Source organism: Miniopterus schreibersii (genome assembly GCF_964146895.1).
Source record: "Miniopterus schreibersii genome assembly, chromosome: 12".
NCBI classification, from domain to species: Eukaryota; Metazoa; Chordata; class Mammalia; order Chiroptera; family Miniopteridae; genus Miniopterus; species Miniopterus schreibersii.
The window spans coordinates 13,394,296-13,406,765 of NC_138112.1; the positions used below are offsets into that span (position 1 = coordinate 13,394,296).

At 42.8% G+C, this 12,470-nt stretch overlaps 1 protein-coding gene across 6 annotated transcripts; it reads left to right on the forward strand.

Annotated features, from left to right (window-relative positions):
* Positions 1 to 419: 419 nt before the first annotated feature.
* On the forward strand, positions 420 to 11,425 carry MSANTD4 (Myb/SANT DNA binding domain containing 4 with coiled-coils). 6 transcript variants are annotated; one of them, XM_081155744.1, is made up of 6 exons: positions 457 to 546; positions 1,500 to 1,584; positions 2,993 to 3,044; positions 7,580 to 7,672; positions 8,213 to 8,824; positions 9,186 to 11,425. In XM_081155744.1, exons 5-6 carry the CDS (start codon positions 8,366 to 8,368, stop codon positions 9,759 to 9,761), a joined length of 1,035 nt encoding a protein of 344 aa, XP_081011870.1. In that variant the 5' UTR covers positions 457 to 546; positions 1,500 to 1,584; positions 2,993 to 3,044; positions 7,580 to 7,672; positions 8,213 to 8,365; the 3' UTR covers positions 9,762 to 11,425. The 6 variants fall into 6 exon arrangements, with proteins under 6 accessions (XP_081011869.1, XP_081011867.1, XP_081011872.1 ...); XM_081155745.1 differs by lacking the exons at positions 2,993 to 3,044; positions 7,580 to 7,672 and having other exon boundaries at positions 457 to 842; XM_081155742.1 differs by lacking the exons at positions 2,993 to 3,044; positions 7,580 to 7,672.
* Positions 11,426 to 12,470: the final 1,045 nt, after the last annotated feature.

Consider the following 12,470-nt stretch of genomic DNA (forward strand, 5'->3'; position numbering starts at 1 on the left):
GCAGAAGGTGATGCTGGGCTAGGAACAGGCGGAGGCTCCGCAAGGACCCCACTTCCCCTCCGCCCTGTTGAAAGTTGAGGGTCAAGGACAAGCGTGGAGTCTGGAGATGCGGCGGCAGGTGTCCCAACCGGGCGGGGCCGAGCAGCCTGCCGATCGCTAAGGGCCAATCCTTTCCTAGAGCACACTTGACGGACAGAGCTGGGCGCCAACGACGGAGCGCCGAGCGGGAGGCCGCGAATCACAAGGGGGCGGAACTCCAGGGCACTAACCCGGAACCGGTTTGGGACTCGACTCCCATTGTGAGGCCAGACCTGGGGCGGGCCGTCAGCCAGAAAGGCAGTACCCTCCGGGCCAATGGGCGAGCCGCACCGAACGAGCGGCAGCCGCGCCAGCCAATGCGTGGTGGCGAGGGGGCGGGCGAAGTAGGGGGGCGGGGAATCAATGAAGCATCTTTTTTCCTAGACCTCTTAGAAGCGACGGGGCGGAGGTGCCGCAGGGTCGCAGGTGTGCGGCTCGGTCCCAGGGGAGGTGGCGGCTCCGCGGACGGTGGGTGCCCTCGCAGCGAGGAAGGTGCCGATGGGGTCGGCGGCAGGTGGCTGGGTCCCCCGCTCCCCGCTCTGGCCCTGGCTCTGCGGCGTCGCGGGATCACGACGCCGGGGAGAAGTACCAGTCGTGGCTGCAGCCTGACCTGGGAGGGTGCGGAGGGCCCGGGCTGCTGAAAGAAGACTGCAGAAGTTTGTGGGCACCTGGTCGGGACTCTCATTTACCGTCCAGAGAGAGGCTCTCTTTCCCGGTTGCCCCGTCCCCCACCAGCTGCGGCCGCAGCGCTGTGCCCGAGACAGGTGCGCGCCCCCCGCGCCTCGGCGGCCGCCTGGGAATTGCGTTTTCCTGGATTCTTCCCCGGGATCGCGGCGGGGCGGTGCCAGGGACGCGGGAGCCGGGAGTGAGTGGTACTGGATTAGTCTGATCATTGGTGACCTTGAGTAAACTTTGGTTATTCCCGCAAGTTTTAGAGAAGAGCATTTCATTTGGCAGGGAAGTGAATAACAGCGATTTTCAACCGTTTTCCTCTCACGGCACACACAAATTAATTCCTAAAATTCTGCGGCACCCCAGAACATATGTTTTTTGCTGATTTGACGGATAAAATAGGTGTAATTTTGATTCATTCACGATGGAGAGCTACTGTTGTGTTGTCTCTCCACATTTTTTTATTTGACGATCTAAGGGAAAAGAGGCCAGTGTCCCCCTGGCTAAATAATCAGATAGCACATGTTTTAAAAATTTCTGCTGCACACCCTGGCACACACGGGTTGAAAATGGCTGCTCTCTAAGAATATGGGTGTTGGGGGGGGGCGGTCAGGGAAGCTTGTAGATTTTTGTGATGCTTTTCTTCTTGAGTAGCCTAAGGAACTTACCCCCACATTTTTTGTGGACCCAGAATTCACTGCCCGATTTTCCTCAGATCTTTTAATTCTGTCGTCTTATGCAATATTTAGGAACTTCATTCTCAAGTGTTAGCCCTTGAAAAAAATTGCCAGTTATAATATGCCATTGGCGGTACATCATCTTCAAAAGGATTACGTAAGTGAATTAAGTATACCTATTTCCAACCAGTAAAGGTTGATTGTGAGATGGGATTCGGGAAAATAGCTATTCTCTGTGACGGGGCGTTGAAGATCTATGAATTTTTAGAGACTGCAACTACTGAATTCCCTTCTGTAAAGATTGGGAACACCACCAATATAAAAGGGATAGCATTTGACACCTAAAATAACATCTTTTCACATTTTATGAGGCATTATATCCCCAGCACCAGGAATATGTACCTGGCACATAGTTGGAGCTCAACAAATATTTGAGTAAAAAGTTGGGTAATGGATGACAGAAAACCCAAGCTCTGTTATATGACTACCAAAATGTAAAGGAGAGGAGAGAGCAAACCACATTCCTGGAAGTAAAGGTTAGTTTCTATCCCTGCAAGCATAGCTACCAAATTTAAACTCAAGTTTTGCATTAATTTTGGTACTTTCTAATATTAATCAGATGATGTCAAAGGATTTTACACAAGCCGTGACTGACTAGGAATCTAAGATACATCCTAATATCAATTTCAGTGAGTTTAAAAATATGTGTTAAAATGCATTTGGTCAATGAAATAGTTCATCAGTTTAGCATAGAACAGTCAGGGACAAAGGGATACCACTTTTGTAAGGTAGAGTATGGAGTTACAAATCCTCGGAAAAAAATAGGACATGCAGTAAAAATGACTGCTGCCAAAATTGTAAAAATATCTTGACTCAGGCATAGTTTTAAGAGGACTGTTATTTCTGCCAGGTATCAAGTTTACTGCAATCCAGTTACTAAATTGATCTCATAGTCTAAGAGCAGCAAAATCTGATGGTGGATATCTGCATAAGTTAGGATTCTCTTGACAACTGTAATCATTGTTTATTATTATATACTTATATTTTGTATGTTATAGTTTATATATTATTACAGTAACATTGCCTCCCTGTAGAAGGTAACCTGCTTGCATTTCAAAAATATGTGAACTTTCACAGATACATTTGTATCTTTTAAGTTTTCTAGCAAAGTATAAGGTCTTACTAAGCCAACATTAAAGATTTGCTGACATTTGGCCCCAACCTAGTTTCTCTTTATTACTGTCTCTAATTAGTCTGTTTTATAAGATCCAAATCAAATGCTGATTTCTTCTCACAATACCCTAATCCCACCAAAATTTTCTACTTTTCCTGAGCATCCAGGGTATTTTGTTAGTACTTCTCTTGTTGCACTGTTCATATATTCACATTATTCATCCAGTAAAGAAATACTCGCTTACTGTGTCCAGATACTGTACTAGGACATGGATAATAGCTGATATTTGTTGAGGGCTTACCATATCTTAGGCATTGTAAGATTCTTAATTGGATTATCTCTTTGAATCCCCAAAACATGAGTATTAATTTATTATTTTTCCCAATTATAGGTGAAGAAATAAGTTTAAAAGGTTAAGAGATGTGCTTAAGATCACAGAGCTAGTAAGTGGTAGAATTAACATACAAGCCTCGTAGTCTGTATTTGCATCACAACTTCCAGTTTGTAGTCTCTGTTATAATTTTTCATGTAAATTTTTTAATGTCCATATGTTTTACAGGTTTTACTAGATTGTAAATTGATAGTGGGAGTACTCTAGTCTTATGTGATCCCTTATTGCTCCTCATGTAAAATAAATGATTACAATACAGCTGATAGTAGAAGCATGTAGGAAAGACATTAGACTTAGGTGAATGAGAACAGTGAAGGTGCCCTGGAACAGACATTTAAGCCAAGTGCTGAGGATGAGTAGTCATTGGCCAGACAAAAGACCAGAGATCCTGAGAGTCAGGAAGATAGGCTAAAGAATGCACTGTGATAGTCCTAAGGCAGGGTTTATGAAAGCTAGAACTGTGCTGTTTAATACAGTAGCCAATAGCCACATAAGTCTGTGCGTGGCTAGTCTAAATCGAACTGTGAAATGGAGTGCAAAATACTGGGATTTAAAAATGTAAAATATCTCAGTTATTTTTATATTGGTTATGTATTGAAATGATATTTTTATATATTAGGTTAAATGAAGTATATCATAAGTAATTTTTACCTCTTTTTTAATGTGGCTACTAGAGGATTTAAAATTATGTGTTTGACTCATTTTTATTGGACAGTGCTGATCTAGAATTGAAAGGTATTTCAGAATGACTAGTGCACACACGTTTGTTGGAGAGGGCGGGTTGGGAAAGTAGATTGGGGGTTGGTATTGGGGGTGACAGATAAGACTGACAGAGGTAGATATGAAGATAAATCGGTAGAGCTCAGGTACTGTGTAAGTAGGGAGAGAAGGAGAGTAAGAGCAAACTTACCTTCCACATGGAGAGCCTTCAGAAGGTTTTAAGCGCTCAGTACATATTTATTAAGTGAAACAATGTGTCTTAATTACTCAAACTAATAATGGATGTTCCCGATTTATACTTCTAATTATCTTAATTCTTTCTACTAAAGATGAGTAAGTGTATAAGGAGCAGTCCATTTCTTCTTAACTCTAAAATGATTTCGTTCGTATGCCTTTGATATGTTTTCAATAAGTAGAAGTGTTAGTCCTTAAAATTAGGCATGTTCTTTTATGTAAATAATATTATACTGGGCATATTTTTCCAAAAAGAGACCAGCTTTGTCAATGATGTTAATCTTTTGTGGCAGGTGAGGCTTTTCCTTAATGATCTCTGAAGGGAAATTTCTTAGCAGCTATAGCTCTTGCACTCCACCTTGCCTCTCTGTGCACAGTTGAGGAAGTACACATTTAACACTGATTCTCTCGCAGGGTGATTCTCAATCTTGGCTGCGAATGAGAATCATCTGGAGAGTTGTTGTTGTTTTTAACTTTATTGAGGAATAATTGACAAGTGTAATTGTATATTTAAAGTGTACAGTATGATTTGATAAACATAACACATTCTGGAATGATTACCAAGATCAAGATGATTAACACATCCATCACCTCACATACTTAACTGTATATGTGTGTACATCTGTGTATGTGTGTGATGAGAATGCTTAAGATCTGGAGAGCTTTTCAAACTCACAGTGCTTGGTTCTGTTCCAAAGATTGTTTCAGTTGGTCAAAGATGGGAAATGCTCATAGGTATTTTTAAAAAAGCTCTCTAGGTGATTTTGATGTGCTTTAGACCTGCACTATTATGTGCTGTTGAGTTCTTAAAATGTGGCTAATATAAAATAAGATGTGCTCTAACTGTAAAATACACAGTGGATTCAGATAGTTAGTGGAAAAAATGAAAATGTGAGCTCCCTTATTAATAATTTTTATATTGATTTTTAAAAAATATCTATACTTTAATTGATTTCAGAGAGAGGAAGGGAGAGGGATATATAAAGAGAAACATCTATAAGAGAGAAACATTGATCAGCTGCTTCCTGTGCTGGGATCGAGCCTGCAACCCAGGCATGTGCCCTGACTGGGAATCTAACCTCTTGGTTCATGGGGTCACACTCAACCACTGAGCCACACCAGCTATGTTGGTTTTATATCAATTTTTATATTGATTCATATTGACTATATGGGTTAAATAAAATATGTTAAAATTAATTCCACCATTTGTTTCATTTTTGCTTTTCTGTGGCTACCAGAAACATTTTAAGTTATATGTGTGGATCACATTTTTCTGTTGGACAGTGCTGCACTAGTCTAGACCCCTGTCACTCAAGGTGTAGTTCCAGGTAATTTATAAACATTGCGTCTGAGAGACACTGCTCTAGCAATATCTTCAGAATTTCATAATTTTTCTTCATTTCTTGCTTATTTTTTATTATAATGGCTGGTAAGTTTTTACCTTCATGATTCCCTCTGTTCATTTGCTTTATGATGCATTCATGTACATCTCATTTTTCTGTTTTCAATTCTTTCACTTCTTTATACATTTACATCTCTATATTTCATTGCTTTTTAGTTATGTATGTGAATGGAATTAATATGTATTCATGTAATATGTAATACATAATGTAGATTCATAGATATATATATGCTATTATAAATGTATGATTTTCTCAATCTCAGGAAATTATTAATATTACATTGGTGGTGGAAAGATTTTCACTTTGTTTTGTACCTTTATATAGATTTTATAACCATATATGTGTATTTTGCTTTTTTTAAAAAGTCAACAGATTTGTGGACGCTTATGGGACTTTAAAAAGTGTATTTTTGGGGGCCCTGGCTGGGTAGCTCAGTTGGTTAGAACATCACCCCCATACACCAAAGGTTTGATCCTTGGTCAAAGCATACACAAGAACCAACCAATGAATGCATAAATAAGTGGAACAACAAATCAATGATTTTTTCTCTCTCACTTCCTCTCTCTCTCAAATCAATAAATTTTTAAAAATGTATTGTTTTGTAATAAAAATCCCTCATAAGTATACTTGTAACATAATGTTAATCACCTCAAAGTAAAACAGAACCAGTGTGCTCTGGGCTAACAGACAGCTACATGGCTGAGGCAGAAATGATTGCACATGATCCCTAGAGGTGGTGAGTGGACCTAATGCAGAGTGTAGCACATTCTGTTCATAAATGTTCCTAAGTTGGAAACTGAGCTGCTTTGAATGTGTATACACAGGCATACATACATATTCCCTTTCCGATATTGTTGGCTTGCATGAACTCTATCATTTACACAGGAATATTGCTCTAAGCCATCTTCATATTCGTGTAAGGCATTTATCCAGGTATTCTATTATGTGTCTGTAGTATAGTTTATTCATCCATCCCTCTATTGATGATATTTGTACTTCTACCATGCTTTTGCCTTAAAAATATGATTGCTTTGTAAATGGTTCAAGAAATTATTTAAACAGTCTGAGACATTTTATATCTTTTGGAAACAAAGTCATCGTTAATGCATATTTAATTTAATATGGCATTTGAGATAACTTTATTCTCTTTTTAAGGATATCTAACCTGCTGATTCCATTTAAAAAATATGTCTGATAACCTGCTCATCATTGGCCATAGCCTACTTGCTTAAACTTTTCTTTTCAGATTTTGTATAACTTGTTGACCATTATGTTGTTCAGCATTGTTATATGGTGGGTAATTTATCTAAAGCAGGGGTGGGGAAAATCTGGCCCTCAGGCCATATACTGCCTAGGAAATCCTTTGGTGTGGCCCTGCCAAGGCAACTGCAGGCGGGACTCAAAATTCAATAAATTCAATTAAATGTTTACCAAACATAGAAGGCTAATTTTTAAGTTGATAGTTTTGTATGGCCCTTGAATGATGTTATAAATGTCCAAATGGCCCTTGGCAGAAAAAAGGCTCCCCACCCCTGGTCTAAGAGAAATGTTTACAAGAGGATCTTTCCTATTCAGAATTTACATGAAAACTGCCATGAATATTTTAAAGTTCATTTTATGGAGGCTCCAAGTACAGTTACTTTCCTATATTATGATCTTCAACTCTGCTATTAAAGTGGTCTAGGACTTTGCAAAGTACTGAGTTCTTCAAAGAAAGGCAAATAATTAAAAGCATTAATTAGAAACAAATATAGTATTCAACTTCTGTTTGGTGTTAGGAGCTTTTGCTTATATGGTTTGGATTGAAGGAGGGGGAGCATTGAGGGGCAGATTTCAGTGGCGAACCATGAAAATGTGCATTGGTCTCCACAAGGTTTAAGAATTCTAAATTTTTTCTATTTTAATTGGTGGTCTTTTTCTTTGATTAATTGAGGTGGCTGGGAATAATCCTTCCCACTTTTATGCTACCTCCTTTAATTCTGTTGTATCCTTACAATATTTTTATTGTTTCAGGAAATTTTACTCCAAGCTTAGGATTTATTTGTAGGCTTAACCTAAAAATGGGTTTTAATTTGAGATATAGTAAAATATAAGTAGTTGTCATTTCTCTGATCAAATTACATTGTCTGCAGTTGTTTCTGAATTTTGTTGATTTGTTGCCCAGCCTTTTAGTGTCCCTCTAAAATTATTCTACAGAGTCTGAATTTTTCTTTTTGGTATCTCAAACTAGTGGTCATTTTGGCCTACTGGCTCATTCATTCATTAAAAAATTATGCTGTGCCCGCCACGTGCCAGACACTCTGCGAGCCCTGCGGAGGTGGCGGTGAGCAGAGCCTGGCCCCATCCTGAAGCTTGCAGGGAAAGGGGCGCGAGGCCTTGGCCGTGTGTTAGCACAGATGCGGCTTTTGGACGAGAACGGGAGGAAGATGTGTCGCCGGCTTTGGTTAGAGCCATGCGACTTGTAGGACGGCTGCTGCCCGTCGGAGCTGAAGCTCGAGGAGGGACTAGGAGGCCAGACGGGAGCAGGGTGTGTCCGTGTCCGTGTCCGTGTCCGGCAGGGGGAGCGGCGTCGCCGCGCTCGTGCCCTGCGAGGGGGAGGGGGGAGCGGCAGGAAGCCGTGACCACAGGCCCGTGGGGTGCGAGGGGCCGCGGGAGCGGGAGTGGGCAGCGGGTCGGGAGCGCGCAGTGGCAGGGAGGGGCCAGTTCGGCGGCCAGGAGAGGGCCTGGTGCTGGCAGGGCAGACAAACTGGGCAGTTTTGAGCCACACTGAGAGGTGTTCCCTAAAGAATAGACGTGTGCAGCTTGCTGGGTAGAAGTACACTGCAGAAGTTACGGGTTGGTTGACTGACTTCTCTCTCTCTAGGAATTACCCAGCCTGCCTTTGCTACCAATGGACAGAAAACGGATTTAAACGAAGTGCCAACGAGGGACCGCCCTTGCTGCTTGCCCTTTGTAGCATTCCTCAAATTCTCGTCACATCTCCTCGGACATTAAAAGCCGCATTTAGGCTCGAAACATGAAGCAGCTGAAAAGGAAAAGGAAAAGCAATTTCAGTGTCCAGGAAACGCAGACCCTGCTGAAGGAGATCACGAAGAGGAAGGAGGTGATCTTCTCCAAGCAGCTCAACACCACCATCAACGTGATGAAGCGCATGGCCTGGGAGGAGATCGCGCAGTGCGTCAACGCCGTGGGCGAGGGCGAGCAGCGCACGGGCGCCGAGGTCAAGCGGCGCTACCTCGACTGGCGCGCGCTCATGAAGCGCAAGCGCGTGAAGGCCGCGGGCAAGCTGGTGGCCGGCTTCCCGCTGCCCGCCTCCGACCTGGACGACTCGCTGACCGAGGACGTGGAGGACAAGGTTGCCTTCCGCGGCGACGCCGGCTTCGACTGGCAGAACGTGGCGGACTTCAGGGACGCGGGCGGGTCCCTGACCGAGGTCAAAGTGGAGGAGGAGGAGCGAGACCCGCGGAGCCCCGAGGTGAGTGCCCCCTGCCCCCCCGCGAGCCCCTGTGCCCGCCCGCGAGCCCCTGTGCCCGCCCCGCCCTCAGGCCCCGCGCGGGGAGCCATCGCCCAGCAGCCGGGAAGACGCTCCCGGTTTTCCAGTTAACTTACAAATAGCACAAAGTCATTCCGCTTTCTTTTCTTTATATCATTAATCTGTCTTCTCACCTAAATGTACTTCTCTCCGTTATATGTTTAGTGACATCAGCTCATTCATTGTAAATATTATTCGAAATTCAAAGTTTTTTGTCCTCAAACAGCACAACATTTTAAGAACTATTTAGACAAATGAACAACCATGAAATAGAAATAATACGAAAACGGCTTTTCTCTTGTAGTTTGAGATCGAGGAGGAAGAAGAAATCCTGTCGTCGGTCATCCCAGATTCCCGGAGGGAGAGTGAGCTTCCCGATTTCCCCCACATCGATGAGTTTTTTACCCTGAACTCAACGCCTTCGAGGCCCGCCTACGACGAGCCCCACTTGCTTGTAAACATAGAGAAGCAGAAGCTGGAGCTGGAGAAGCGGCGGCTGGACATCGAGGCCGAGCGGCTGCAGGTGGAGAAGGAGCGGCTGCAGGTGGAGAAGGAGCGGCTGCGGCACCTGGACTTGGAGCACGAGCGCCTCCAGCTGGAGAAGGAGCGGCTGCAGGTGGAGAGGGAGCAGCTGCGGCTGCGCATCGTCAGCGCCGAGAAGCCCCCCTTGGAAAACGAACTGGGTCCAGGAGAGAAGTCCGTACTCCAGCCGCAGGACATAGAAACGGAGAAGTTGAAACTTGAGAGAGAGCGCTTGCAGCTGGAAAAAGACAGGCTGCAGTTTTTGAAATTTGAATCCGAGAAGCTGCAGATTGAGAAGGAACGCTTACAAGTAGAGAAAGAGAGACTCCGGATTCAGAAGGACGGGCACTTGCAGTGATTTCTCTCGGTCTCCGTTAGCAAATGTTTGTTAACCATAGGTTTGTCTCTGTGTCAGGTAGTATGGAAATGGTCGCAGGATTAGCTGGTTTTCCCTGCTGTTTGATGTCAGTGTTTTCAATAGGAAAAAGAAAGTTTGTATGTGGGTAACTGTATGCTTAAGTAGTATATTATATAAAAATTATGTGCCCTAGCATAAACAGAATAGCAGGAGCTATTGTGCTGTACTCCTTAAATTAGTAAAATTACATAGCCTAATCTGTGCACTCAGAGTTTACAATCATGTCTGTAAAATTCTAGCTCAGTGGTTCTCAACGGGAGTAATTTTTGCCCCCAGAAGGCACTGGGCAATGTTTGGAGACATTTTTGGTTGTCAAAACTGGGATATGGGGCAGGTTGCTGCTGCATGTAGGGGTAGAGGTCAAGGATGCCTACCTTCGGCAGTGGACAGGACAGCCCCCCCCCCCCCCCATTGAACTGTCCGGTCCCAAATCTCAATGTTACTGAGGGTGAGAAACCTTGTCCCAGCCTGTCTGTGCACCTCTAGAGCTTAGTTTTGTAGTTTCACAATATTAAAACCTCAGATATTTATGTGGGTAGTTACTTAAATGGCCAAAAAACTTAAACTATGAAACATTACTCTGTAGTATATAGAACTTAGGAAGTGATGAAAATTATAGGTATTCTATTTCCATGTTTCCACCTATAAATAACCAGATTCAGAAAACAATAGGGAACATCAGAGACTGTCCAAAATGAGTCAGTTTGAAAAGCAGTTCATTCATCTAACTGTTGATGCTCTAGAAGCAACACACACTTTGAAAGCTTTAGTTCCCTTTCTCCTTTGAATCCATTTTCATCATTTGGATATAAAAATTGTCATTTCAACCATGTACTGAAGTCTTAATGTAAGTGAATGGTTGAAGCTAGTAAAAATGATACCAGTATAAAAATGGTACCAATAGCCCATGAGCTTGAGCTCAATAAGTGGTTATTTGATTTTTAAAATAAATAATAGCAGCTCTTTGGGAGTAGGGGGTGGGGGGAGATGTCCTCTGAATCATGATGATGATGAAATGATAGTAGCTGTGTGTTATGAATTAGGGAAGTTCTTATCTGACCTAATCTGTAGACACACTATCTGACCTAATCTGTAGAACAATTTTTGAGGGTAGTATCTAATATTATTACTTAATTTGAGGCTCAAACAGTGAATAAATGGCTGATCTCATATATCATGGTGTATTTTGTCATTGCCCCTTGCTGAGAAGCAGTTTTTATTTTCTGTCTCTTTGGTATTTATTCTGAGACCAAGGGCTTGCTTAAACTGGTGATTTGCCTTCAGTTCCCTGAAGGTGCTGTTTCCACAATCCAGCTGATTCTAATGCACACCAAAGTTGAGCATCACTGCACAAGATCACTTTGTATTTTCTGATTTCCAGGGCTGATCTGTAGCTTTAATACATCTCTTTGGTTGACAGATACTACCTTGATTCTGTGTTTGTTCCTTGTTAATTTAAGAATGCCTTGAAACCATATGTGATATTGGAGTATGGATACACAAGGGGAAAATATACTTCTGCTTAGTTACCTTGACTTTGACATAGTGTTATTTTTCTATAACTCAAATAAATGCTTCTACCCTAGAAATAACATTTGCCTATACTAACTCTCTGAAAGGTGATCATTTCACGTAATGCTTTGTGCTATGAGGGTTGAAGTTATCAAGCCTGGAAGAGAGCATATCATGGTGAATGGGGGCAAGGGACCTAACATTTGTGTTTGCATTATGCTGTGTGCTTTTCATACATCATTTTATTTGCTCCTCAGAACAACCCTTGAGCTACGTCATCTTATGCCTACTTTTATAAGAAAGGAAACAGTGCCTCGCTAGTTTAATTAACTAAATACCTGAAGAATGACATACCAATCCTAACCCATGATTTTAGTGTGAGAGCTCTAAGGAGATGTAGTGAAAGTTTGTAGGTGTAGTTATGTGTTGTAGCTTTGCCACTTACTACTTGTGAAAGCATTTAACTTGCCCTGTGATTTGATTTCCTCCCCTATAAAACAGGCTTGCTGGTACCTGCTCTGCCTGTGCTCCAGAGTTTTTTTGCCTTCTTCATTCTACCCAAGTTGTTGATCAAGTCCTGTCTTCTTCCGATGCTTCAAATCAGCCTCCTCCAACCTCACATGTAGTCCTTAGCATGTGGCATTTGCAACCTGTATTCCAGCAGCCTCCTGTCTCAGCTCCTTCCTTCCCAATACAGCTAATCCTCCCTGTATGACACTTCCAGAACAGATTTTCTCAAAATACTGCTTTTGTTATCTCCTGAGAATAAACGACATGAAAGATCATAGGTCCAGTCCCAGCTCCACTTTACCTGCTGGGTGACCTAGGACAGTAGGTGTCTCTGAGCCTCATTGTTCTTATCTCCATTACATCAAATATATGTGCCCTGCTTGACTCTCACCATGTATGGAATAATAACTATATGAAAATGCAGTTTAAAACTACAAAGCAGCTTAATGATATTACAAATGTGTTCTACCTGAAATGAGTCTTCTTGCCCTGCCGGGCGTGGCTCAGTGGTTGAGTGTCGGCCCAGGATCCAGGCATTGGGGGGGTGGGGTTTCGATTCCCCGTCAGGGCACATTCCCGGCTTTCCGGCTCGATCCCCAGCAGGGGGCGTGCAGGAGGGAGCCGATC